We start from the raw sequence: 26,374 nt of genomic DNA on the forward strand, positions 1-26,374 counted from the left end.
TTTCAAGTCGTCATCTTGTATTATCGACACGTGCATGGGAAAAATCAAATTTGCTACTGAATCATTTTGAATAAACAAAATTTTTTATCTGGTACAAACATTTCCTCCTTTTTGAAATAGTATATATTTAATTGTAGAATTTATTTTTAAACCTATTTTATTTTCAAGTTCAATAATTGTAATAATTAATGATTTTGGGATTGAGTAATCAAGTCATTAATACCCACTTGGAAAGATTCCCCGGAAAGTGCCCTCTGGAGGTCCTATCAGAATTCCGCCGGAACTTCTAACGTAATTCCGTCGGAATTCCATCGGAGTTCCAAAGAATTTCCGATGGGATTCCGATAGAATTTCGATTAACTTTTTCAAAATTTTTAGAGTCCTAATTCCATAGGGATTCCGTCGGAACTCCGTCGGAAATTCTTTGGAACTCCGATGGAATGCCGACGGAATTACGTTGGAAATTCCGGCGGAATTCTGATAGAACCTCCAAGGGGCACTTTCCGGGGAATCTTTCCAAGTGGGTAAGAAGGCGTTAGTTTATTTAAACTTAGAATAATAATTCCATTTATTCTTAAAAAACCAAGTCAAATTTGCAAAAAAGCCAATAACAAAGTCACCAGAAATTAATTCAAAAGTTCAACAATTAATAGAAAAACACCAAATTACTAATTAAATAAAGAAAATTTTTAGGAGTTGATATTAAGGCGAATAACTCATTCCTCGCACTCTTGCATACTAACGTTAAATACAATTTCCCGAAATCACATACATTCCGGGAATGGGGTGCATGGTTACCAAAATTAAGTAAAACGGTGCTAAAATTCTCGCGACATTACATTGAAATTAAACAAAAACCAAAGAAATATATGGATAATTGTGACACGAGTTGATGTCAAAGACGCCAATATTGTAAAATCTAGATAAAATATTTGATACAAAAAAAAAACAATTTACACTTTTAGTTCTGTTATTTTTCTCATGATATTTTTATAACGTTGATGCTTTCCTATATTATCATTTGCAACATGAAGAATTACTTTCAAAACTTCACCTATTCCATCTATTGACAGTGTTAAAATATCATAAATTTCAAATTCAGTACCAGGTAAAAGAATTATATTTTTTTCATTTGAAGATTCTAGTTTATCAACTTCTGTTTTAATTGCTATTCTAAAATAATGATTAAAAAATTTAATTTCATACAAAATATTTCTAAATCCATTTGCTTCAGATGCAGCAAATCTGATAGCAGCTGCTATATTTGTTGATGTTATTGTAAATTTTTGCAAAATAACTTGCTTTCCCAAAGAAAAATCAATATCAACAATGTCAATAGATTTTGATTCTAATCGAAATAACGTCCATTCAAATTCCTCCCGTAAATCATCAGATTGTCTTATAGCTAATTTATATAATGCAAGTTTCATTCGTTTTGCTTCTGGTGTATCTCCACTTATTCTTGTATAGCCTGATGTGACAAAATTTCGTAAAGCATAGTAATCTTCAAATGTTACCGAAAAACCTGCTTTCTGATCATTAAAATTTCTAATTATATTCTCTATCGTTGTTCCATCTTCAATTTTCAATCTTTCTCGATAGGTATAAATCACATTAATTCTATCTAATCCATTCGTAATTGTTATATTGTTCTTTTCTAAATATAAATCAAATCTCAATTCATTCAAAAGATCAGAATTTTCAATTATACAGCTTCTACTCCAATCTGATTGTTCAAATTTTTTGTTTTTTTTCCATTCTGAGACAAAATAAAATAAAAAAACACTGTCATCGGGAAAAGTGTATTTTTTTAATTCATTGCGTATTTCTACGTCAGTAGCAACAAGTCCGCCATCAATAATTATATTATTTCTTAATTTATCAACTGCTACCTCTAGTTGACGAATTTTTTCCATAAAACGCCAGTGTCTTAAACAATCATTAGAATGTTTTGTTAGCTCCAATTGCTGATAATCCATGCAATTTTCATTATCATGATGATTCCATATACCAGAAAGCAAAAGTATTGTTGATTTTTTTCGAAGTTGGTTATAAATTTCAAATAAATAATCATTAGGTTCAAATTCAAAACTTGCATTATTTATTTTAATATGTGTTTTTCTATTTTCTGGCAAATCGAGAAGTAGTGTACTAAATATTTTCTCCTTCGATTCATATTCAGTTCTTAATGTTGCAGTTGTTGTGTTATAAATATTTATAAACTTGTAACCATAGCCAGTATTATAATTGACAGAATATACGAACAATTTTCGAAATTTATTTTCATCCACGTGACCAATTTCTTTGAGAATAATGTTTTGTAAATAGACCATTCTATGTAGAACATAGTTTACAAATGTAAAATTGTAACTAATTTTCTCTTTTAAATTAGAAAAAATTTTTTTTACTAATTGAATACCTTCTTTAGATATGGACATTGTTTCAAATGTAGGCTCTTCTACGTGTAAAGAAACTTGATTAGAATATGCCTTAATATCTAATTCATTTTGTGTTGAAAGATAAGATACATTATATGACACTACTAAAGTATCTATCGTTTTAATAATCACATCATTAAGAAGTATTGTTTTTAAATTTGTACCGAAAACCGACAAAAGTGATCGTGTATTTACATTTGTTATACGTGTTAACATGTCTGGAAATTTATTTAAAAATTTTATGATATCTTTTTCACATAAGTTTTCCTGATTATTATTATAGTTGACGAGTTTTGATAAACAGGGATAAAATGGCACCAATGATAATCCAAATTCCTTCCACCATTCATTATTTTTTAGACTATAGTTAAATAAAGTCAAATAGGACTTGAATCGTTCTTTTTTATATTTCATTAATTTTTCAGAAAGTTCAGTTATTCCTTCATTACCAGACTTTAAAATAATTCTATTTGCAAATCGTTTAAATCTTTGAAAAGATGGACCAATTTGTCGTTGAAAGAGTTCTGGATTATCTAACTCATTAATAAGTGTAACAGTATAATCATTTCGTAGTAAAGCATAATAGTCTGAAGTATTGTAATTAGTGTAATAAAATTCAAGCAAATCGTAAGATAAATACTGAAAAGTAGTAAAATTAGTATTTACCAGTTCAGAATTAGTAACTACCAATTTTATTACAACATCATCAAAGTCACCAACTAATGATTCCTTAAGACATTTTAATGTAATTTGTAAATCATAATTTCCATATATTTCACTCAAACTATAAACTTGATCATTGTACCATTTATTTATATTGGGTAAAGCAACTACTGGACTACATTTATAATGTTCAGAAACTTGAGAGTTTGGAAAAGTTTTATCACTGAAGAAACTGCAGTTTAAATCTATAATTGATTTTGCCATTGAAGCACGATTTTGAAAATTCGAAAATTCTAAATGAATTTTATATGTATAGTCATTCTTTAATTGATCTTCTATTTGGTTATAAGCATTGTGTAAGTATATCAAAAATTTATCATAAGCTGTCATCCAGTGATCGGGATTGAAAATTATATTTGTTATGCTTTCATGTTTTACTTTATCTTCAGTAGTGCTATAATATAAAAGAGCTGGTAGAGCAAAAACTCTTAAAACTAAAATATCTATTTTCTTATAGTGAAGTAAGTTCCTTATTATGTGTCCCGTTATTAAATATTCGTCAAATAAGTTTTCATTAAAGTATTTAATATTATTATTGTTCTCGAAATCAGAATAATAGGTATCATTTATACTTCCAAGACGAAGATAAGTTGAACCAGCTTGTGCAAAAATATAATCAAGAGACAATATACTAAGATTAGTCTTTGGTTTAGGAAAGATTGGCAAAATTATATCTGTATATATTCTATTAACTGCTAATTCAGTTAGAACCGAATTAGGTCCATATTCATTGTCGAATGTTGCATTTTTAAGTGTTTCTTTAATTACTTTTAAAACATTATCTAATTGTAAATTTTCTACTTTGCGAATTGTGTCAGCCAAAAATCCATAAATATTTCCATATTTGTCAAATACAAGAGAACTTATGATGTAATCAAACATTGTATTAACGAAAATTTCATCAACATTTTCATGATCTTTTTCACCATATAGATCACTGCCTTTTAATAAATTCTGAATTAATTTTGTATGCATAGTTATATTATCATGATGATCTTCCAAATATTCGTACAGTGAATTAACAATAGGTATTTGTTTATATTGATTATATGAATCTAATTTATATTCAGTGAATAAAAAATCACTAAGTAGATTTAAATAATTGAAGACTGGTATAAGTTGTACGGTTGCTAATGGACTTTTTGAAATTAATGTATCCATTTTTAATTTTTCTTTTTTAGTCTAATGCTGTATAATGGAAATTTTTAGTATGCATTGACTATTCAATTTTCATAATAATTATGATCAATCTGTGGATAAAAAAATTAAATTCCATTAATAGGGAAACTAAATAATTTAAACACAGATCAATATTGTATAAATGTTTAGGGAGAAGGGAGATGTCTGACTTCTTTGGAATGATATGAAATTATTTGGTTAGAGTCAATTCTGTCGTCTCAACAGAAATAGCCGTATCAGCATTTCTAATAAGTCCCCTTACATCCATAGTACTATGCAAACTTATCAAAAATGGAATTACAACTCTTTTTGTTGGCACGGCATAATTAATCTTTAGCAAAATGATAAAAGCAACTCTTTATAATTTATACAACACGTAAAAACTCTTTAGACCATTTTTCGTTAAAAAGAAAAATTTTCAAAAAAATTAACTTGTTTTTATTAAAGTACAACATTTCAGAAAATTTCTCCGAAAGTTTAGAATCGATTTGAAGAAAATTGAAAGAGATAGAACATTTTGAAGCCCTACCCTTTTGACCGACTGGACACTCAAGTACACAGCTGCGGTATTCAAGTTTGCAGGAAACAAGAATCCTTTGCAGACATCAACAAGCTAATATTTTGAACTTTGGTGAATTGGAATCGATATTCGTGAATAAGTTTAAATACAAATTTAATCAATGTTTTATCCTTTTTGAAAATTTTAAACGCGTTTATCTCGAAACGGAATTTTCAAAATCGATGGATCTTAAGGAAAAAAAGTAAAAAAGACAAAATATTTAATTTAATAAAAATTTTAAGATGACATTGAGGATAGCAAACATTAACATTCTACAAAATGTTTTTTTTTCGTAATACCAAATATTTTACAATTAATTCAAACAAATACAAAAATTTTTATTAGTCAGACTGCAAAATAATAATATCATTTCTACTTTTTCTTCAATATAAAAGTAAGTTTACTAGAATTACATAGATTTAACAAAAAATGATCTACAGAATTTTTTCGATGTAAATTTAATTTATATTTTCATGTACAAGAAATAAAATAAATTCATTTAATTTTAATTTTAATAAAATCATTCTCCTAATAAAGAATGTATTAATAAACATTAAAATTATCACAATAAAATTTGCGAAATTATTCATACCTAATGTTGTTCGTAATGAAACATGGTAATATTCAAAATTAAATTTTGTGTATTTAACTTCTTCTCAAGACAAAATTTCAAGTAGAGTATTTAATATGAATTGATGTTGTGTTATAAAAGTTACAATTTTTCATATTTATATAAATTTTTCTTATCAATATTAATATTGATACAATTGGAAAAATTGTAACATAGTATCTAATGTACAGCTGCACGTGGTAGATCATATTCAAATTTAAGAATAGACATTATAAACAGGAATAATGTTTTCACATCTATTTTTTTTCGTAAACTTTTAAAATTTTACAATTGTAACTAATGGGGATCCTAACGGCCAAACTCGGTCAATAGAAAGCAGTAGCCCTTACAAGATTTTTGTAGCGCAAAATTTTAAATCCTATTTGTTGCATTATATTAAATTTTTCATTTTCTACACAGTAAAATTTATATTTGTTATTTTCTTCTTTACATTCTTTTTAAATATAACCTGATAAAAATATTTTTATCTTATATTAATATTTAATTTTCAAATATTTATTTAATTATTTATTTCTATCGAATCGTGTGAAAAGTATAAAAAAAAAATTTCTACCTACAAAAAATTCAAAATTACAATGTAATTGCAATATTTTTATATTACAGGCTATACTTCAAATAAATAATTATTTTTACTTCATCAGGCAACATAACCTTTATTTTTTCGATCTACTAATCTACTAATCTACTATCGCGCTAAACATTTATTCAAGTGGGACATTTAAATCTTTACACAATTTTCACTAAACATTGCAATTAAATATTCCGAACATTTAAAATAAATCTTTAGGAAATCTTTAGGAAAGTTTTGGTGCTGTAGGGGGTGTTTATAATACTTTAAAATTTTTGTGAACAATAATATTAATACCACTTGTACTTAAAGTGTCATTGCTTTGCTAAATGCATTTTTAGCACAATTTTTTTTTGTCATTAAAAATTACAATTCTAAGAAAGAGCACTCCCCGTCTGTGCATGTAATATTTACATATACATTGAAGTTTTTAATGTTTTCTTAGCAAATAATAATAAAATAATTTATAACTTACGGTAAGCAGGTACTTTTATTTAAGCAATCTTAGAAAAAATGATTGATATTTACCTGAAACAAAAAATCATCTTAAATAAATTTTAATGCATGTTAAACATTAAAGTTAGTTAATCGCTTCAATTTCTCACGAGTTTTTCTAAATCAAATATTTTTTTCCTTTTGGAATAATAAAATATTAATCAGCAAGGGACCAAAAGGCAGACATTTCTTTATCCCTCTATATTATAAAAAGATTTCGCCGCTCTCTCTAGTATGGGTCATTCCATGTCACCTCCACAGCACCAAAACTTTCCTAAAGATTTTCTGTCCCACTTGAATAAATTTTTAGCGCGAAACTCTCCTGAAGATTTAAATGAAATTTTCGCTTAATTATAATTATAATTAGGCAAAAATTTCATTTAAATGTTTAGGAAAGTTTCACAAATTTCCACAATAAACATTTATTTAATCGGGACATTTAAATTTTTACACAATTTTCACTAAACATTGCAATTAAATAATCCGAACATTTGAAATAAATCTTTAGGAAATGTTTAGGAAAGTTTCGGTTCTGTGGGGTCAAGTGTACCCAACCCATGTTTTTGACAAGATTCAAACATAACTTCAAAATTTAGATAAAATTTTAATAATTTTAATACTTGCAAGCCTTTAAAAAATTTATTATTAAAGTAAAAAATAATAGGAGTTGGCGTGAAGGGGGGCTTAACGTCAAGATTTTAAAATCTACTAAAAAATCACTTAAAAATCCAACATAAATATATAAGTTGTTTATATTTTTTAAAAATGTATCAGAAACTGTTTTGTCTTTTTAAAGGAATTAATAAAAAATATATACACATGATTTTAGTATAGAATTCTCGTGAAAAAATACATAAGATAGATAATAAATTAAAATTTATTATATCCACATTGCACAAGGAAAGTATAGATTGGCTTCTCTTTTTTTTTTTTATTCCGTTGTACAAAATTTAAATTTTCCAATTTCACAATAATATTTTAGGCTAGGTTTCTGAATTATAAACCTGTTGATCAAATTGACTTTAAAACGTTATCTTAAAGATTGTATACAAGGTTTTAACTAGAAAAAATTCACAGACATTGTTTAATATATAGAAATTAAATTCTGATGTAGTGTAGAAAATATTCTCAAACATTAATATATCAAATTTTAATAATATAACGTATAATGAAAGTCAAATTTCTAACGTAAAATTATAAATATTTTATAAATAGATATTAAAATAATTCATTTTATATATAACAATATTTACAATTTTAATTTCGTTATTTCTCTCATAATATATTTATAACGTTGTTGCTTTCCTATATTATCATGTTTAAAAGTTAGCAATACTTTCAATACGGGACCCATTCCTTCTATTGCCTGTATTGTTATTTTCTTAATATAAAATTCACTACCAGGTAAAAGAATTACTTTCTTTTCATATTCAGGCATAAACTGATCGACTTTTGTTTCAAATACTGCTCTAAAATAAAGGTCATTAAATTTAATTTCATATAAAATATTTCTGAAACCATTTGCTGCAAATGCAGCATATCTCGTTGCAGATACTTCACTTGTTGATGTTAATGTAAATTTTTGAAAAATAACACAATTTCCCACAAAAATTTCTTTATTAACAATGCCAATGGGTTTTGATTCCACTCGAAATAATTGCCATTCAAATTCCTCTCTTAAATCATCAGATTGTCTTATAGCTAATTTATATAAAGCAAGTTTCATTTGTTTTGCTTCATATGTGTCACCAGTTATTCTTCTATATCCTGATTCAAGAAAATTTCGTAAAGCATAATAATCTTCAAATGTAACCGAAAAACCTGCTTTCTGATTAGTAAAATCTTTTATTATATTCTCAATCGATAGACTTTCTTCAATCTTATATCTTTCTCTATATGTATAAATTGAATTAATTCTACTTATACCATCTGGAATTGTTACAGTGTTATTTTCTAAAAGTAAATCATACCTCAGTTTATTCAAAAGATCGGGATTTTCTACCATACAGCTTCTACTCCAATCAGAATTTTCAAATTTTTTATTTTTTATCCATTCTGTGACAAAGTAAAATAAAAATATATTATCATCTGGAAAGTTGAATTCTTTCAATTTACTGCGTATTTGTTCCTCAGTAGCAACAAGTCCACCATCAATAATTATATTATTTTTTAGTTTATCTATTGCTTCCTCTGTTAGACGATTTTTTTCCATAAAACGCCAGTGTCTTAAACAATATTTAGAATGTTTCGTTGATTCTAAATATTCATAATCCATACATTCTTTATTATCGTAATGATTCCATATCCGAGAAAATCGAAGTATTGTATTATTTCTTCGTAGTTGGTTATTAATTTCAAATAAATAATAATTAAATTCTACTTCAAAACTACCATTGTTTAATTTAATATATTGTTTTCTATTTTCTGGAAAATCTTGTACTACTCTAACAAATATTTTCTCTTTAATATCAAAATCAGTTCTTAATATTGCAGTTACTGTATCATAAATATTTAGAAATTTGTAGCCATACCCAGTATTATAATTCAGAGCATTTACAAACAGTTTTTGATCTCTATATTTACCATCTCTACCAATATCTCTAAAAAGGATTGATTTTAATAATAATATTCTAGACAAAATATAATTGATAGATTTAAAATTATACTCCAATTTCTCTCTTAACTCATGAACAATTAGTACTAATAAATCAAAACTCTCTTTAGTAATGGAAATTGTCTCAAATTTTGGCTCTTCTATTTGCAAAGAAGCTAATTTATAAAAGTTGCTAATATCGGTTTCAATGTGTGTTGAAAGTCCAGATGCATTAATTGACAATAGTGATGAATTTATGCTTTTAATAATCACGTCATACATAAATTTTCTATTTAAAGTTGTACCAAAGACAGACAAAAGAGATTGTGTATTCAGGTCTATGATATGTGAAGTTTTATCTTCTGAAAACTGATTAAAAAATTTAAAGTTATTAATTTCAAACAAAATTTTATCGTTAATATAATCGTTGTATGTTTTTGATAAATGAGGATAAAATGGCACTAAGGATAATCCAAATTCCTTCCACCATTCATTATTTTCCAGACTGTTGTTAAAAAAAGTTAAATATGACTTAAAACGTTCTTTTTTGTACTTTATTAACTCTTCACACAGTTCATTTGTACCTTCATTATTAAATTTTAAAATAATTCGCTCTCCAAGGCGTATTAAATCATCAAAAGATGGACCCATTTGTTGATGAAAGAGTTCTGGATTATCTGCCTCTTTGATAAGTGTAACAGTATAATCTTTTCGTATTAAAGCATAATAATCTGAAGTTTTGTTGTTAGTGTAATAAAACTGAAACAAATCATAGGATAAATATTGCAAATTATTCAAACTAATATTTAGTTTAGTATTATTAACTATCAATTTTATCACAATATCATGAAGATCACCAATTAGAGATTCATCAAAACATTGCTTCGTTATTCCTAAATCATGATTTCCATAAATTTCGCCTAAACTATGAATTTGATCATTATACAAATCATTTATTTTGTCATGAAGAAATGCATTATTGCATTCTATTTGTTCGGCACGTTGAATAAATGCAAAAAATTTTACCTCTTTTTGGTTTTCACTCAAAAATTTGCAATTAGAATCTATAACGGATTTAGCTATTGCAGCAAGACTTTGAAAATTTATAAAACCTAAATGAATTTTATATGTATAGTCACTCTCTAACCGATCTTCTATTTGGTGAAAAACAACAGCTATGTATTTCTGAAAATTATCAAAAGCTGTCTCCCAGTGATGAGGATTGAAAATTATATTTGTTATGCTTTCATTTTTCAATTTATCTTCAGTAGTTGTGTAATATAAAAGAGCTGGTAGAGCAAAAACTCTTAAAGATAGAGAATCTATTTTCTTATCCTGAAGTAAATTCCATATAACGTTTCCTATTATTAAATATTCATCGAACAAGTTTTCATGCGAGTATCTAAATTTATTGCTTTTATCATTAGAATAATAGGAATTATTTATTGTTCCAAGTCGAAGATATGTTGAACCAGCTTGTGCAAAAATATAATCAAGAGACAAGATACTGAGATTAGTTTGCGGTTGAAGGAAGATTGGCAAAATTATATCTGTATATATTCTATTAACTGCTAATTCAGTTAGAACCGAATTAGGTCCATATTCATTGTCAAATGTCGCATTTTTAAGTGTTTCTTTAATCACCTTTAAAACATAATCTAATTGTAAATTTTCTACCTTACGAATAGTATCAGCCAAAAATCCATAAATATTTCCATATTTGTCAAATACAAGAGAACTTATGATGTAATCAAACATTGTATTAACGAAAATTTCATCAAAATTTTCATTGTCTTCTTCTCCATATAAATCACTGCCTTTTAATAAATTCTGAATTAATTTCAATTGCATATTTTTATTATCATGATGATCTTTCAAATATTCGTACAGTGCATTTACAATTGGAATTTGTTTATACTGATTATATGTTTCTAATTTATGTTCATTAAATAAAAAATCACTGACAAGATTCAAGTAATTGAAAATTGGTATAAGCTGTACGGTTGCTAGTGGACTTTTTAATATTAATGTATCCATTTTTAATTTTTTTGTTTTTACTCTACTAAATTGTAATTGAAATTGCTAATATGCATTGACTATTTAATTTTTAAAATAATTATGATCAATCTGTGAATAAATAAATTAAATTCCATTAGTAAGGAAGTTAAATAATTTAAACGCAATTCATTACATACATTTTAACAGCATATGATTGTTAGGTTTGCAATAATTATTTTGTCCGCAACTTCATTTAAATCATTAAATATTTTTAAAGCATTTCCTGATAAAATTACAATTCGGACTCAATAAATCACATGCTATAAAGGGGGATGTCCTAATTATTCTAAAGTCAAATTTTATTATTTTGTTAAAAATCAATATTATTCTTTTAAAAATAAATAAGAATACTTAGAATGTATAGAAAAATAAAATAATTGCAGCTAAGAAAAATTAAGACATCCTCCTTAAAAAAAATAGCTAAATAATATTTTCATACCTGATTTTCATAATGAAACACATTAATTTTCAGGAATAAAATTTTTCTATTTAACTTGTACCCAAATGAAAAATTTCAAATATAACATTTAATGATTTGTTGATATCTGTATTTCTAGAAGTTTTTCTTATCAATATTAATATACTTATTGATACAAGTGGAAATACTATAACCATTGTACAAGTGTACGAAAATTTGAACATTCAGCACTTCAGGCACATGTGCCTTTTTTTTAAAATATTGAAATAATTTTTCTATTATATGTTTACAACTTACGTTAAGAAGGTATGCCTCTATTTAAGTAGTTTTAGATAAGAAGATAGATATTTACCTAAAACAAAAGAAAAAAAATTTTATTAGATAAATTAAAATTTTTACACACATTAGTGAGAATTTTCGATAAATTAATTTTACCTATAATGATTTATTGATTATACAATAATAAGATTTTGTTATTTATAAAGTCTATGTTTAAAGGAGGTCAAATCGTTACTTGAGATGAAGATTTATATAATAATTGCTTGTGTTTAAAAAAAAATAATTTATCCCTCAAAAATTCAAAATATTTGCTTCATTGAACAAATGAAAAATATATTAATCAATTTCAATAATGTACAAAATAACATTTTCTTCTATCTTATACGATTGTGATTTTTTTCTTTAACTTTTTTTTTTTAATGCTTGTGACTTTCGTGAGAGTTTGAAACTCGTGCACGTGCTCTGTAGTGCAATGTACATGTATACATGTATATATATATATATATATACATGTATACATGTATATATATATATATATATATATATATATATATATATATATATATATATATATATATATATATATAGTTGAAAATAAATAGGAAGAAAAAGAAAAATTTTGCCGAAACGCGAGAAGAAATCAAGAAGCTTGGAGAGATGTCAAGAGGTCACGGTCGCTAGAGCTCTTCAACGTCTTACTTTTTCCCTTAACGCGGATATTCTCTGAGACTTTCTCTCTACCCATGATTCTGATAAGAGAAAATTTTTAGCCTTCAGTAAATTTATCTTTTCTATTTTTTTTTCACCCTCTCATTTTACTTCTTTTATCAAGTTATATTTACATAAAATTTTCCATTTTCAGAAGGGGAAAAAATTTTTAAGAACTTTTTTTTTTGAAAGTATTGTAAAAAGTTTAATAAAATTTTTTAACTACTTTTATATATTTAAATTTTAATTATATCGAAAGTAATTACCGCCACCTGTAGAATTTGTAACTATTTCTTCAAAATAAATTTGATCATCTTTATTTTATATTTTACCATCTAAAAAAAATTTTAGTGCATTATTATCTTTTCAATTCATTTAAATTTACCTCAATTTTAAAACTAAATTAATTTGAATTATTCCTCAGTTTGTGGACGCAAAAATGAATATTTTAAATTAATATTCATTTATTTACCTTATATTTTATGTTTATTGGACGTAAAAAAATTTTAATTTGCAATATCAATAAAAATAAAAAAAAAAGTAAGAATTTTTTTTTTTTATATATTTTTCGACGTCATATATTAAATAAATTGAAAAGCTAGCAGCAAATTAAAAGACAGTTTCCTATCTTCGTTTCGTGTTAATATTCATATCGCAAATTAAGACCTCTTGCCGCATCAGCAAAAACCACTCTGTAACGTCATAAAGTCACTGGTCCGAGGAACATTGAATTTAACCAGAAAATTGAGTTTCCCGTTCAAACTTTAAATAGTGTTAAGTTTATACTCCAACTAACAATTTAAGCTGTGAAACTCAAGTTTATAAGTCACATTCGAATAAAATAATACAATTTAAATTAACATTATAATTTTTTTTTTCAAAAATTTGTTATAAAATCACTAAAATTTTATACAAATAATTCAAATATATCTACGAATATTTATATATATATATATATATGTATTTTTATTAACGTTGTATTTATAATACGTAAATAATATTTTAATCAAATTCTCTTTCCCCGAAATAAAAAATATTCAAATATAAAATTTTTTTAAATATATGTAATTTGTATATTTAATGATATTGTTAAATATATTTTTGAGAAATGAATTTATTTTTTTTTTCATCATCATCATGAACAGATAATGCGTGTACAATATTCTGGCACAAGTTCAAAACTCGTAAGGTTAAAACTTAGCGCAGTGGAGTAAACTTTATAGGGTCAGACGTGTGGAATGAAGTAAATTTTCTTCCTCAGATGTATTTTTCTCAATTTTTCGAATCAAAATAGTTTTTTGTTGAATTTCACATCACGAACAAGATAAAATTCTCGTGACAAATAATCAAAGCACTATATATATATATATATATTATATAGAAAAATAAATTTTTCTCTCTTATTTTCAAGAAATGTTCAATTAGTATTTCACTTAATTTAATTCTCACGTGCCTGAGTTCAGTTTTTGATGTGCGTGCCTACTTAAATTCCATAAAAAAAAACAAGATTTAATAGTTTGGGGTCGCTAATTTCGAATCTGATGTTAGTTTTTCAAAATTTAAAATGTCGGATCCAATATGGGGGACAGGAAAATTAAAAATCAATACAATTTACTAATATTAGATTCGTAATCAGCGACATTGAAAACCCCTGAATAACGAGTTTCAAGCAAAACCGTCAAATTTAAAAAATATATCCGCCGTATTGGTTCCGCCATTTTGAATTTTGAAAAAGTAACATCAGATTCGTAATCAGCGACCCCGAAAACCCCCGAGTAACGATTTTCAAGCGTATATGTTAAAGTATATGAAAAAAAAGTTTTCTGAGTCCGAGGGACCCAACTCAGGCATCTACGTACATAAGAGCTATAAAATAATGTATTAGAAAGAGTTTTACATAAAATAATTCTCTTTCTTTTTTTAAATGTACGTTATAGCATTAGCTTATCCAATTTGATAACGATTTTGAAAAAAAAAATTTTTAAATAGAAGTAGATAAAAACCCACTTGAAAATATTCAAAGAAAGTGTCCCCTGGAGGTTCTATAAGAATTCCGCCGGAACTTCCAACGTAATTCTGTCGGAATTCCATCGGAGTTCCAAAGAATTTCCGATGAGATTCCGACGGAGTTCCGACGGAATTAGGACTCTAAAAATTTTGAAAAAAATTAATCGGAATTCCGATGAGATTCCGACGGAATTAGGAGTCTAAAATTTTTGAAAAAAATTAATGGGAATTCCGATTAGATTCCAACGGAGTTCCGACGGTATTAGGACTCTAAAAATTTTGAAAAAAAATTAATCGGAACTCCGACGGAATCCCATCGGAAATTCTTTGGAATTCCGACGGAATTACGTTGGAAGTTACGGCGGAATTCTGATAGAACATCCAGGGGGCACTTTTCGGGGAATTTTTTCAAGGGAAAAGCAAATTGTCTGGGTCCGAGGGACCCAGCTTAGGCACGCAAGAGTTAATTAATTAACAACAGATAATAAATATTAATTATTATTTTTTGTAATTTTCTAGAAATTTGTGTTTTCCTAGTCAAATATTAAATTCAAATTCACTTCAACAAAGGTTAAATTCATTTTCGCATTTTGACGATTAAAGCATAAATTCACTTTTGATTTTATGTGTAAGTGAACATGTCACAATGTTTGCTTTATACTTTTAGGGTATTTTTAAATAAAGTTTAAATAATTAAAATTAGACTCGTTGAAAATAATGCTAAAATAATATTGTATTTAAAAATTGTTTCTTTTTGGCAAATTAATTAATTTAATTTAAATTTAAGTATTTATAGATTACTTTTAGTTATTTCTTATACAGAGAAAAATTAAAAAATATTTATAGTTTGTAAAATTTAAAATATTTTTATAGAGAAATAATAATATTAATAACAAAAATTAACAACAAGGTTTTCCCTGTTAAATTGTTTTCTTTAGCAAATTATTTTTTTAAAACTAAATTATCTTCATTTAACATAACGAAATCAGAATATGTGACACGCTCTGAAAAAAGGGACCTTAGAAGCAAAAAAATATATAGTTTATGTTTTGAAATTTTAAATTGAAAATAAAAGAAAACCAACTCTCAATAGAAATAGAATTGAAAAAAAGGCTTAAAAAATTTTTGAAATTAAAACATTAAGTAAAAAAAAAAATTATTTTAATTCTAAATACTTGTTATTTATACAAACTGCAGATTTAGCCTCTACAAAACAGATAATTTTGGTAAATACACAAATCGGACTTGTGAACAAAACAAAATTTTTTGGGGCACGCAAAAATTTTTTTGTTGAATAAAACAGATTGTTTTGTGATTAATAATATAATTTTCATCTAGATCTATTTTTTTATTTTGCACCGCACAATGTAAAAATTTTACATAAAAAAAAAAAAATTGCGCCAATTTTTATTTCTTTAAACTGTCAAAAATTGTTTTATGTTTTGCAATATATGTATATATAAAAAGTGGTTTAATATAGTGTATAGTTGTTGCGCTTTGGTTCACATACTGGAAAGGGGATTGGACCAATGTTTGGTGTTGAGTATTTGTTTTCGTTCGTCGAGATTGCTTTTAATCGATGCTTAAATCCTTTGTAGAAAAACAACAAAAGACCCATTCGCCTCACACGTAACGAATGGCGAGTGCGTGAATGTGTTTTATACTCACATATATATATATATATATATATATATATATATACATGTAAAATTTACACAACGAGAAATTGAGCGAGAGAAAGAGAGAGAGAGTATGAGTGGTTTGCATTGTTTCATAGATTTGGTGCGACCCACGTGCTACTGCATGCTGCATAGCCCAGGGCGAACTTCTATTGCCATATAGTCGACGTTACACGCTCTGGAAAATATGGGCAAGCCAAGAGGAGAAAAAAAATCCTCCAAGAATGATAAAAGGGAGCGACCAGCAGCTTTTTTTTGCAAAAAAGCCTTCTCTCTCTCTCTCTGCAGAAGAAAGGCAAATATTCTTTGTTTATCTGCGTTACCTTTTGATGTGTCTTTTTTTTCTCGAATTGCAATTTTTCACTTGAAACTTTAATGCTTCGTGTATATGAATTTCCTACATATTAAGTGATCGTTGTGTATATATACAGAGAGTTCATAAAATTGTGATGAACATTTCATTTTAGTAATGTGCTACCTTCTGATGATCTGTTAAAATTTAGTATATCCTTTTTTTAAATTTAACTTTGTTTAAAAATTCTATAATTAAAATTTTTTCTTTGAAAAATTGGCGTTCCTCTGTTATTGTTTTGATACCGTTGTTACAGTGCAATCCACTGCTTACGAAATGCAACTTTAATATTTCATCCTAAATTCAATTCAATCAGATAAGTTTCTCTATATATCTTGCTGTTCTTTTTGTAGTTGTTTTAGAAACGTATATAAGCGTATCCGGATGATTTTTATTTATCAACACCGGTTGTGCCACCCCTCGCTAAAATTGTTTATCCAATTTAAGTAACCTCGTAAAGTACATTAAGGAAGGTTATAAATTCTAAACAGATATTTATTAAAATTTTAAGTAATTATAATTTACGATTATTCATTTTAATCTTCGACACATAACACCAAAAAAAAAAGCTTGTCAATCGCTTTATACAACTTGTTCGATTTTACCAAGAATTTATAACAAAAGTCTCTATCAGGAAAAAGGAAAACATCAGCTTTCTAAATTTATCTTCTCTTTTATATTGCTTCAATAACATTGGATATATTCTTTGCCCGACAAGAACGCGGGTTTCTCTTTTGTGTTCGAGGCGGTCTTCTATTTTTTTTCCTCTCGTTTTTTTTTTTTTTTTTTAAAGAAAAGATACTGTGTACAAGAAACGCTCATAAATTTAATCACTTCTAAGGGTGGACGCTCCATTTACGATGACGACGACGAAAACGATGATGCTTTGAGCCAAAACGATAATTTCATCTCTTGGAAAGGGTCACAAGTATATAGAAAAAGCCATTTCCACCGATTAGCTCTTCGCTCGTAAATCTTTAAAGCTGTATATATATATATAGATGTATGAGAAACTGTCAACGTACTTTTCTAGGATTAAAGGATATCGTCACGATACTGCGCGCACAAAAAAAATAAAAGAATTTTTTTTTTAAATCCAGAATTCATTTCGAATCTGAAATTTTGTCTTTCGAAAGGATATATACATATCCTTGTACCGGATGTGCATCATTTCTCCTATGTGTGCCGACGTGCAATAACAACACACAGATGTTGTCTCTTCGCCATAAATTTATATTACGACATTATACGATCCACATTCGTATCCATTCTCAAAACATTAAAGTGTCATAAATTCTTCATATCAACTGATGTATAACTGCGGAGGCGCGCAGTGTTAAAAAAATTTATCATCAAATACATTTCATTCTCCTAAGTATATATTATATGAATTTATATATATATATACTAGGAGGGCTCCACCCCCCTGCGAGCTTCTTACTTACTTCTTTACGTTCCTTTCACAGAAAATTAAAAGGTATTAAAATAAGCTGCAACGCTTATTATTTTAATCCAATTTTGCTTATTTTAATACCAAAACGGATTAAAATAAGCAAAATTTGATTAAAATAATAAGCGTTGCAGCTTATTTTAATGTCTTTTAACTTTCTGTGTTCTTATATTTTTCAAAAGAATTTCTAGAATTTAAAGTGATATTTATATACATTTATATAAAATATTTGGACTTTATTTTTTTTGTGTTGTGTTCGTATCATGAATTATGATATTTGACTTAATTTATGTTTGGTTGTTTAATTTATTAAATGACTTAATTTAGGTTATGTTCGCCTTTAAACCTGACATATTTGACCTCATTTTAACCTTATTTTGAGGTTATGTTTGCCTCTTGACCTGTGACCTAATTTTTAGGGTTTCGTGGCCCATGGCCGAAAGCCTTATAGTTTCACTTTGGCGTCCGTCTGTCCGTAGTATATTTTGGGGCACCACAGCTCCCAAAATCAAATTTTAGGGCACAGATCCCAAATTAAAATTTTGGGGCACCACAGATCCCAAATTCAAATTTTGGGGCCCCACAGATCCCAAATTCAAATTTTGGGGCACCATAGCTCCCAAATTCAAATTTTGGGGCCCCACAGATCCCAAATTCAAATTTTGGGGCACCATAGCTCCCAAATTCAAATTTTGGGGCCCCACAGATCCCAAATTCAAATTTTGGGGCCCCACAGATCTCAAATCTCCATTTACTGAATGGACATTTTCCCGAATGGACATTACATGTCCCATTAGTTAACATGCCCCTACAATTGACATGTCCCAATAGTTGACATGTCCATATAGTTGACATGTCCCTATAGTTGACATGTCCCAGTAGTTGACATGTCCCTATAGTTGACATGTCTCTATAGTTGACATGTCTCTATAGTTGACATGTCCAAGAGTTGACATGTCTTAATAGTGGACATTATCGAATGGACATTTTACCTAATGTTTTAGGTAAATTTATAAAATAAATTTTATTATTTATTTTTGATTTTTTTTTAATTAAAATTTAAAGCGCCACGAAACCCTAGATGTAGGCGCATTGCGCCTAGTTCTTTTCCTATTTTTGAAGTTATGTTCGCCTCTTCACCTGTGATATTTGGCCTGATTTTGAGGTTATGTTCGACTCTCGACCTCCTTAACATCATATTTTGAGGTTATGTTGATTTAACATAATTTAACATTAAATAATAATATTTTATTATTTATTTCTTTAAATGTTTTTTACGAATTTTATTAACAATAATTTTTATTATTTTCAATTTTTAAAACAAAATTTATCTAATTTTTTAAATTTTCCAGCTAAAATTTGACCTACATTAAAGGTTACGTTCGTTTTTTGGTCATTTTCCTTCAAAGTTTGACCTAAATTTTAAGGTTGTCCTTTGTCTTTTTGCGACAAATATTGGCCTAAATTTTGAGGTTATGTTTGTTTCTTGGTCGTTTCCCGACAAAATAACTTAACCTAAAAATTTAGTTCAATTTCGGCGGAAAATTCAGATCATTTTTGTCAGGAAATCTACCGCCACTTGCGGCTATATTGAAAGTCCTGAAATGAATATAACCTCATAATTTATGTCATTTTTGGCGGGAAATACGGAGAGAGATGAGGGAAGGGAGAACGACTTGCTGCTCTATTCAGAGTCTTGAAACAAACATAACCTCAGAATTTAGGTCACTTTTGGCGGGAAATACGGAGAGAGGGGAGGAGGGAGGACTTTTGACCCTATTCAGTTTTGAAACGATTATAACCTCAAAATTTATGTCATTTTTGACGGGAAATACGGAGAGAGGGTGAGGGAGCCAGGGAGGGGGAGAAGGGGGGGACTTGCGGCTATATTCATATAGACATGGGTTAGCTCACCCTTACTTAACCTCGTCTTTTTATAATATAGAAAGATAAATAATTCACCTTTATATTTAAATCCGATAATTTGGAGGAATTTTTCAACAAAAATTTGATTCAAAATTGAATCAAATGTTAGCCAATTTTTTTTTAAAGTTTCAATTTCTGATTAGAATAATTGACATTGTTAAAAGTTTAAAATGAAATGCACTTTACTCAATAAAAAAAAAATAAAATAAAAAAAAGTTTTATTCAGCTTTTAAAAGAAAAAAAAAGAAGGCAATGAAAGAGAGTGAAATTGACGTAAAACATTGTGAAAGCACTGTTTACATGAAATCGGTACCTATTTTCTGTTGAATCAGTTGATAAAACAGAACACGTCTTAGTGATCGATATCCCGACGATGTTTGTCGACGTTGGAATTTCGATATAATCCAGTACACAGAGAGAGAGAGGGAGAGAGAGAGAGAGAGAGAGAGAGAGAGAGAGAGCAGTGCGGAATAGCTGGAATACTTCCGGTCGATCGAAAAACGGAAGACAGATCGTCTATTTTCTCTACTATTTTTATTCTTCACGATTTCACATACTATACAATATTTGTTTTCATTTAAAAAAATGATAATTTCTCAAAATAAAAATGATAGAAAAATAAAATTAATTTTATCAAAGATTAAAAAATAATATATTTTAAATATTTAACATTTTTTTAATTTACTAATAAAAGAAAATAATATTCTATAATCAAATATTTCCCATTTTGTTTTATTCGTAAAAATATTGAAAATTCCTATTAAAAAAGAGGAAAAAAATCGTATGTACATATATATATATATGAAGGGTGAAATTTCCCCAATGATTTAAATTGCTGTTCAACTCAGTACAGTGGCAGCTCGTTCCCCATGATGTTGTAGGAATATATATATATATATATATATATATATATATTTATTCATACAAGAAGCCTTGCTGAATTTCAGAATTTTACGGATACGAGGACTTTTCAGGAATTTTCCCGGAAACGTGATTGTACTTTGAATTCGTAACATTCGGGAGAAAAAAATCAATTTTAATGCCAGCCTCGTGCAGAAAAATAAATAAAAAAAAAAGGGAACTCTTTCGGTGTCTATTGTTCTGATGAAAAAGTTAACATTTCAAACGAAACTTCGTGAACTGTAAAAAAATTCAATATTTACCTTAAATTTGAGCGAACAAATGAAACAAAAACCTATATATTAAATTCTAAAAGTTCTTTTTTCGATTTTTTTTCGTTAAATTTTATTACATTGCGTTTTTTTCAAAAAATAATACTTTTACTTTATTTAATAATTATTATTTGATATCAAAAAAAAAAATTCAGGGTAACAGAATAGAGACAAAAATTGATAATAGAAAAAGTTTTCCCTTTGTCAATTATGTTATACTTTTATTTTAAAATTACTTTTTATTGAATGAATATTTTTACTTAAAATTAAAAAATATTCATTCAATTAAAGACAATTTTTTTTGAGGGAAAAAAAATTTAATTGTCAAAATAATCATTTAAAACTTTTGATATTAAAATTTTTTTTATTTCTATTGGTAATAAATACATTTACCAAATACATAATATATTTATGATTTAGAATTTTTCAAACGAATCACCTAAAAAATTTTGTTTTTTGTTCTAGTATTTTTATAAATTTCTTTTGGACACAGAAGGAGTAAAAAAGAATTTAACATTGAATTTGTTAATTTTAGATGATCGATTTGAGAAATTTTGACCCATTTAATAGAACAGGGATTTAAAAGAAAATTTAAAGAACAACTTTTTTTTGCATACAACTTTGTGTTTTTCTTTCATTTTTTTTATTTATTTGCGTGAATGGTAATTTGAAAAACCGAAGGAAAATTCCCATCTTGTGGTGTATAAAAGTGTGCACTCAGTTTGAATAGAAACTGAATCCCCAAGATTTACAAAGTCGAAATGGAAGTTTGCGAGATAATTTCGCTTGGAGCGATACAAAGTTACAAACCGAGGAAAGTGTATACATATATATATTCGTATATATAGCTCACTGGCTTGGGAGTTACACAGGTCTCTAGAATTTTAGAATTGCTTGTGATACAGCACGAATCAGTTTCCCAAGTTTATATTCATAACGAATAAATTATTCAGGGATGAAAGCGCTTCGCGCAGTAATCCGTAGGCTTGTCACGTCGGCTCGCATTATCCTCATAATCGGTGAACGTGCCAACGAGAACGAAGAACGACCTTTTCTCCCTGCGCTAACATCTATATATATATATATATATATATATATATATATAAAGGATGTTCCCACTAATCTCTCACATAGTGTGCAACTTGTACACTCGTAGTTATATCAAAATTACTGAATCGAATCGGTGCCAGTTTTCAATTTTCATAAATTATCATAAGATTCTCCATTCTTAAAGTATGAATATGGTAAATCTCGAAATGCATTCGCAAATGATTGATGATCAAATTGTAAGAAAATAATAATTTAAGGAAAAGTCAGATTTTGATTGTACAAGGTTTGGTAAAAATTCTAGTGAACGAATTCAGGTAGTTGCAAACTATTTTAATTTGAAGAATAAACTAGTAGTTATCGCGTTAAAATAAAAAGACATTTTTCAGTTCAACTACAAATTTTTTATATTTTATATCCAAAAAACAAAATTTACAAATTAATTTTTGTTATTTCTCTCATGATATTTTTATAATGTTCATGCTTTCCAATATTATCATATAAAACACTTAGACTAACTCTAAGAAAGTGACCCATATCTTCACTTTTTGCTATGTGAATTTCCTTAATTTTAAATTCAGATGGTAAAAGAATAACTTTTCTCTCAGGATCAAAATCGTTGATTTTTATTTTGATATTTGCTCTAAAATAAGGATCAGTAAATTTAATTTCATACAAAATATTTCTAAATCCAAAAGCTTCTTTTGCAAGATATCTCATGGCTGATTCTTCACTTGTTGATGTTAATGTAAATTTATGAAAAACAAGTCTATTTCCCACGAATATTTCTCTATTAATAATGTCATAAGGTTTTGATTCGACAAGAAATAATGTCCCCTCAAATTCATGTCTTAAATCATCAGATTGTCTTATAGCTAATTTATATAAAGCAAGTTTCATTCGTTTTGCTTCTGGTGTATCTCCACTTATTCTTGTATAGCCTGATGTGACAAAATTTCGTAAAGCATAGTAATCTTCAAATGTTACAGAAAAACCTGCTTTCTGATCATTAAAATCTCTAATTACATTATCTATCGATGTTCCTTCCTCAATCCTACATCTATCTTTATAGGTATAAATCAAATTAATTCTCCTTCTTCCAACTGGAATTGGTAAATCTATTTTGTCTAAAACTAATTCGTATCTGAGTTTATTTAAAAGATCAGGATTTTCTATTTTACAGCTTCTGCTCCAATCAGATTCTTCAAATTTGTCAAATCTTTTGTAGTATATCCATTTACTGACAAAGATAAATAAAAATGTACTATCATCTGGAAAAATGTACTTTTTTAATTGATTACGTATTTCTCTCTCAGATGCACTATGTTGTTCATCAATAATTACATTATTTTTTAATAATTGTACCGCTCTCTCTTTCATGAGTAAATGTTTAATGAAAAGCAAATATCTTGGACAATCCTTAGAAAGATTTGTTATTTCTAAATACTCATTATGCGCACATTTTTCATTAACCTGATTAATCTCTATACCATTAAATCGACGTCTTGCATCCTTTCTCGTAAGTTGATTATTAATTTCATATAAAATATAATTTGGTTCTACTTCAAAACTCACGTTATTTAATTTGGTATATTTTTTTCTATTTTCTGGAAAATCAAAAACAAGTGTAACAAATATTTTTTCTTTCAAATCAAAATCAGTTCTCAATGATGTAGACACTGAGTCATAAATATTTATAAACTTGTATCCAAATCCAGTCTTACGATTCAGAGCGTTTACAAATAAATTTCGACTTCTATTTTCACCAACGCGACCAATGTCATTGACAATGCTGCATTTCAATAATACTATATTAGAAATCATATAATTGACAGATATAAAATTGTAATTAATTTTTTTTCGCAAATTATGGACAATTATTGTTAATAAATCAATACTTTCTTGATTTATAGAAATTGTCACAAATTTAGGCTCTTCTAAGTGTAAAGAAACTTGTTCATAAAATTTTATAATATTTAATTCATGCTCTATTGAAAGTTCAGATGAATTATTTGATACTGTTAATCCATTCACAATTTCTAAAATCACATCCTTTATAAATATTGTTTTAATAGTTGTACCGAAGAAAGAAAGAAGAGACTGAGTATTAAAATCTGTTAAATGTGAAGATATATCATCGGAAAAATTATTTAAAAATTTTACATTCTCTTTTTCACACAAGTTTTCCTCATCATTATAATAGTTGGCAATTTTTGATAAACAAGGATAAAATGGCACCAAAGACAATCCAAATTCCTTCCACCATTTATTATTTTTTAAACTGTAGTTAAAAAGAGTCAAATATGTCTTGAATCGTTCTTTCTTGTATTTCATTAATTCTTCATAAAATTTATTTGCTTCTTCATCAGCAAACTTTAAAATAATACTCTTTCCAAATCGTATTATATCCTCTAAAGATGGTCCAATTAGTTGCTGAAACAATTCTGGATCATCTGCCTCTTTGATAAGCGTAACAGTATAGTTCTTTCGAATTAAAGCATAGTATTCTGAAGTTTTATTATAAGTGTAGTAAAATTGAAGCAAATCATAGGATAAATATTGCAAATTATTAAAATCATTATTTACCAGTTCAGTATTAGTAACAATCAATTTTATTGTAACATTATGAAAATCATCTATTAACGATTCATTGAAACATTGTTTTGTTATTCCTAAATCATAATTCCCATAAATTTCGCCTAAAGTAAAAACTTGATCATTATATAAATCATTTATGTAGTCTTGATTAAATTCAGTTTGGCATTTTATTCGATTGATACGCTGAACAGAAGAAGAAATTTTTATCTCCTCTTGCTTACTTAAAGAACTGCAATTTGAATTTTTAACTGATTTAGCTATAACAGCACGACTTTGAAAATTAGAAAATCCTAAATGAATATTATATGTATAGTCATTCATTAATTGAATTTCTATTTGTTCAAAAGCATCGGCTACATAATTATTAAAATTGAAAAAAGCTTTCTCCCAATGATGTGGATTAAACATTATATTTCTTATAACTTCATTTTTCAATTTATCTTCAGTAGTTGTGTAATATAAAAGAGCTGGTAGAGCAAAAACTCTTAAAGATAGAGAATCTATTTTCTTCTCCTGAAGTAAATTCCATATAACGTTTCCAATTATTAAATATTCATCGAACAAGTTTTCATGCGAGTATCTAAATTTTTTGCTTTCATCATTAGAATAATAGGAATTATTTATTGTTCCAAGTCGAAAATATGTTGAACCAGCTTGTGCAAAAATATAATCAAGAGACAATACACTGAGATTAATCTTTGGTTTAGGAAACATTGGTAAAATTATATCTTTATATATTCTATTAACGGCTAATTCAGTTAGAACCGAATTGGGTCCATATTCATTGTCAAATGTCGCATTTTTAAGTTTTTCTTTAACTATTTTTAAAATATAATCTAATTGTAAATTTTCTACCTTACGAACGGTATCAGCCAAAAATCCATAAATATTTCCATATTTGTCAAATACAAGAGAACTAATGATGTAATCAAACATTGTATTAACGAAAATTTCATCTACATTCTCATTATCTTCTTCTCCGTATAAATCACTGCCTTGTAATAAATATCTAATTAATTTCAATTGCATAGTTTTATTATGGTGATTTTCTTCGAAATACTCGTAAAGTGCATTAATAATTGGTATTTGTTTATATTGATTATATAATTCCAATTTATGTTCAATAAACAAAAAATCACTAAGTAAGTTAATGTAATTGAAGATTGGTATAAGGTGTACAATTGCTATTGGACTTGTTAAAATGAATGTATCCATTTTTGAAAATTTTCCATTTACTCTAATAATTTATATTATTGAATTCTATTGATTATTGAATTTTTATATTAATTTTGGATAATCTGTGGATAATTAATTTGATTTACGTTAATAAAGAAAAATATTTTGAATATTAGGTACAATTATTTTATACATAAAATAAAAGTTAAAGAAGATTTTCATACCTAATGTTGTTGAGAATGAAACACAGTAACTGTCAATAATAAAATTTATATATTTAACTTTGTTTCGAAGACAAATTTTTAAGTATGATATTAA

At 27.0% G+C, this 26,374-nt stretch overlaps 3 protein-coding genes across 3 annotated transcripts in view; all 3 read right to left on the minus strand.

Annotated features, from left to right (window-relative positions):
- LOC127288394 (cell adhesion molecule Dscam2-like) overlaps positions 1 to 26,374 on the minus strand; it is a 238,209-nt gene that overhangs the window by 189,110 nt on the left and 22,725 nt on the right. The gene's annotated exons all lie outside the window — the stretch shown is intronic.
- LOC127288360 (uncharacterized) lies at positions 545 to 5,586 on the minus strand. The gene is made up of 2 exons (XM_051315764.1): positions 5,492 to 5,586; positions 545 to 4,411 (listed from the first exon to the last, which is right to left on the minus strand). Exon 2 carries the CDS (start codon positions 4,320 to 4,322, stop codon positions 954 to 956), a length of 3,369 nt encoding a protein of 1,122 aa, XP_051171721.1. The 5' UTR covers positions 4,323 to 4,411; positions 5,492 to 5,586; the 3' UTR covers positions 545 to 953.
- On the minus strand, positions 22,261 to 26,347 carry LOC127288358 (uncharacterized). Its single transcript, XM_051315761.1, has 2 exons — positions 26,281 to 26,347; positions 22,261 to 26,178 (listed from the first exon to the last, which is right to left on the minus strand). Exon 2 carries the CDS (start codon positions 26,093 to 26,095, stop codon positions 22,715 to 22,717), a length of 3,381 nt encoding a protein of 1,126 aa, XP_051171718.1. The 5' UTR covers positions 26,096 to 26,178; positions 26,281 to 26,347; the 3' UTR covers positions 22,261 to 22,714.

Source organism: Leptopilina boulardi, unplaced genomic scaffold, assembly GCF_019393585.1.
Source record: "Leptopilina boulardi isolate dan_hultmark-lab unplaced genomic scaffold, ZJU_Lbou_2.1 LbouV2_384, whole genome shotgun sequence".
Taxonomy (NCBI): Eukaryota; Metazoa; Arthropoda; class Insecta; order Hymenoptera; family Figitidae; genus Leptopilina; species Leptopilina boulardi.

Excerpts from the sequence above, each read along its gene's own strand:
- LOC127288360 (XM_051315764.1), bottom strand. The coding sequence starts at position 4,322 with ATGGATACATTAATTTCAAAAAGTCCATTAGCAACCGTACAACTTATA.
- LOC127288358 (XM_051315761.1), bottom strand. The coding sequence starts at position 26,095 with ATGGATACATTCATTTTAACAAGTCCAATAGCAATTGTACACCTTATA.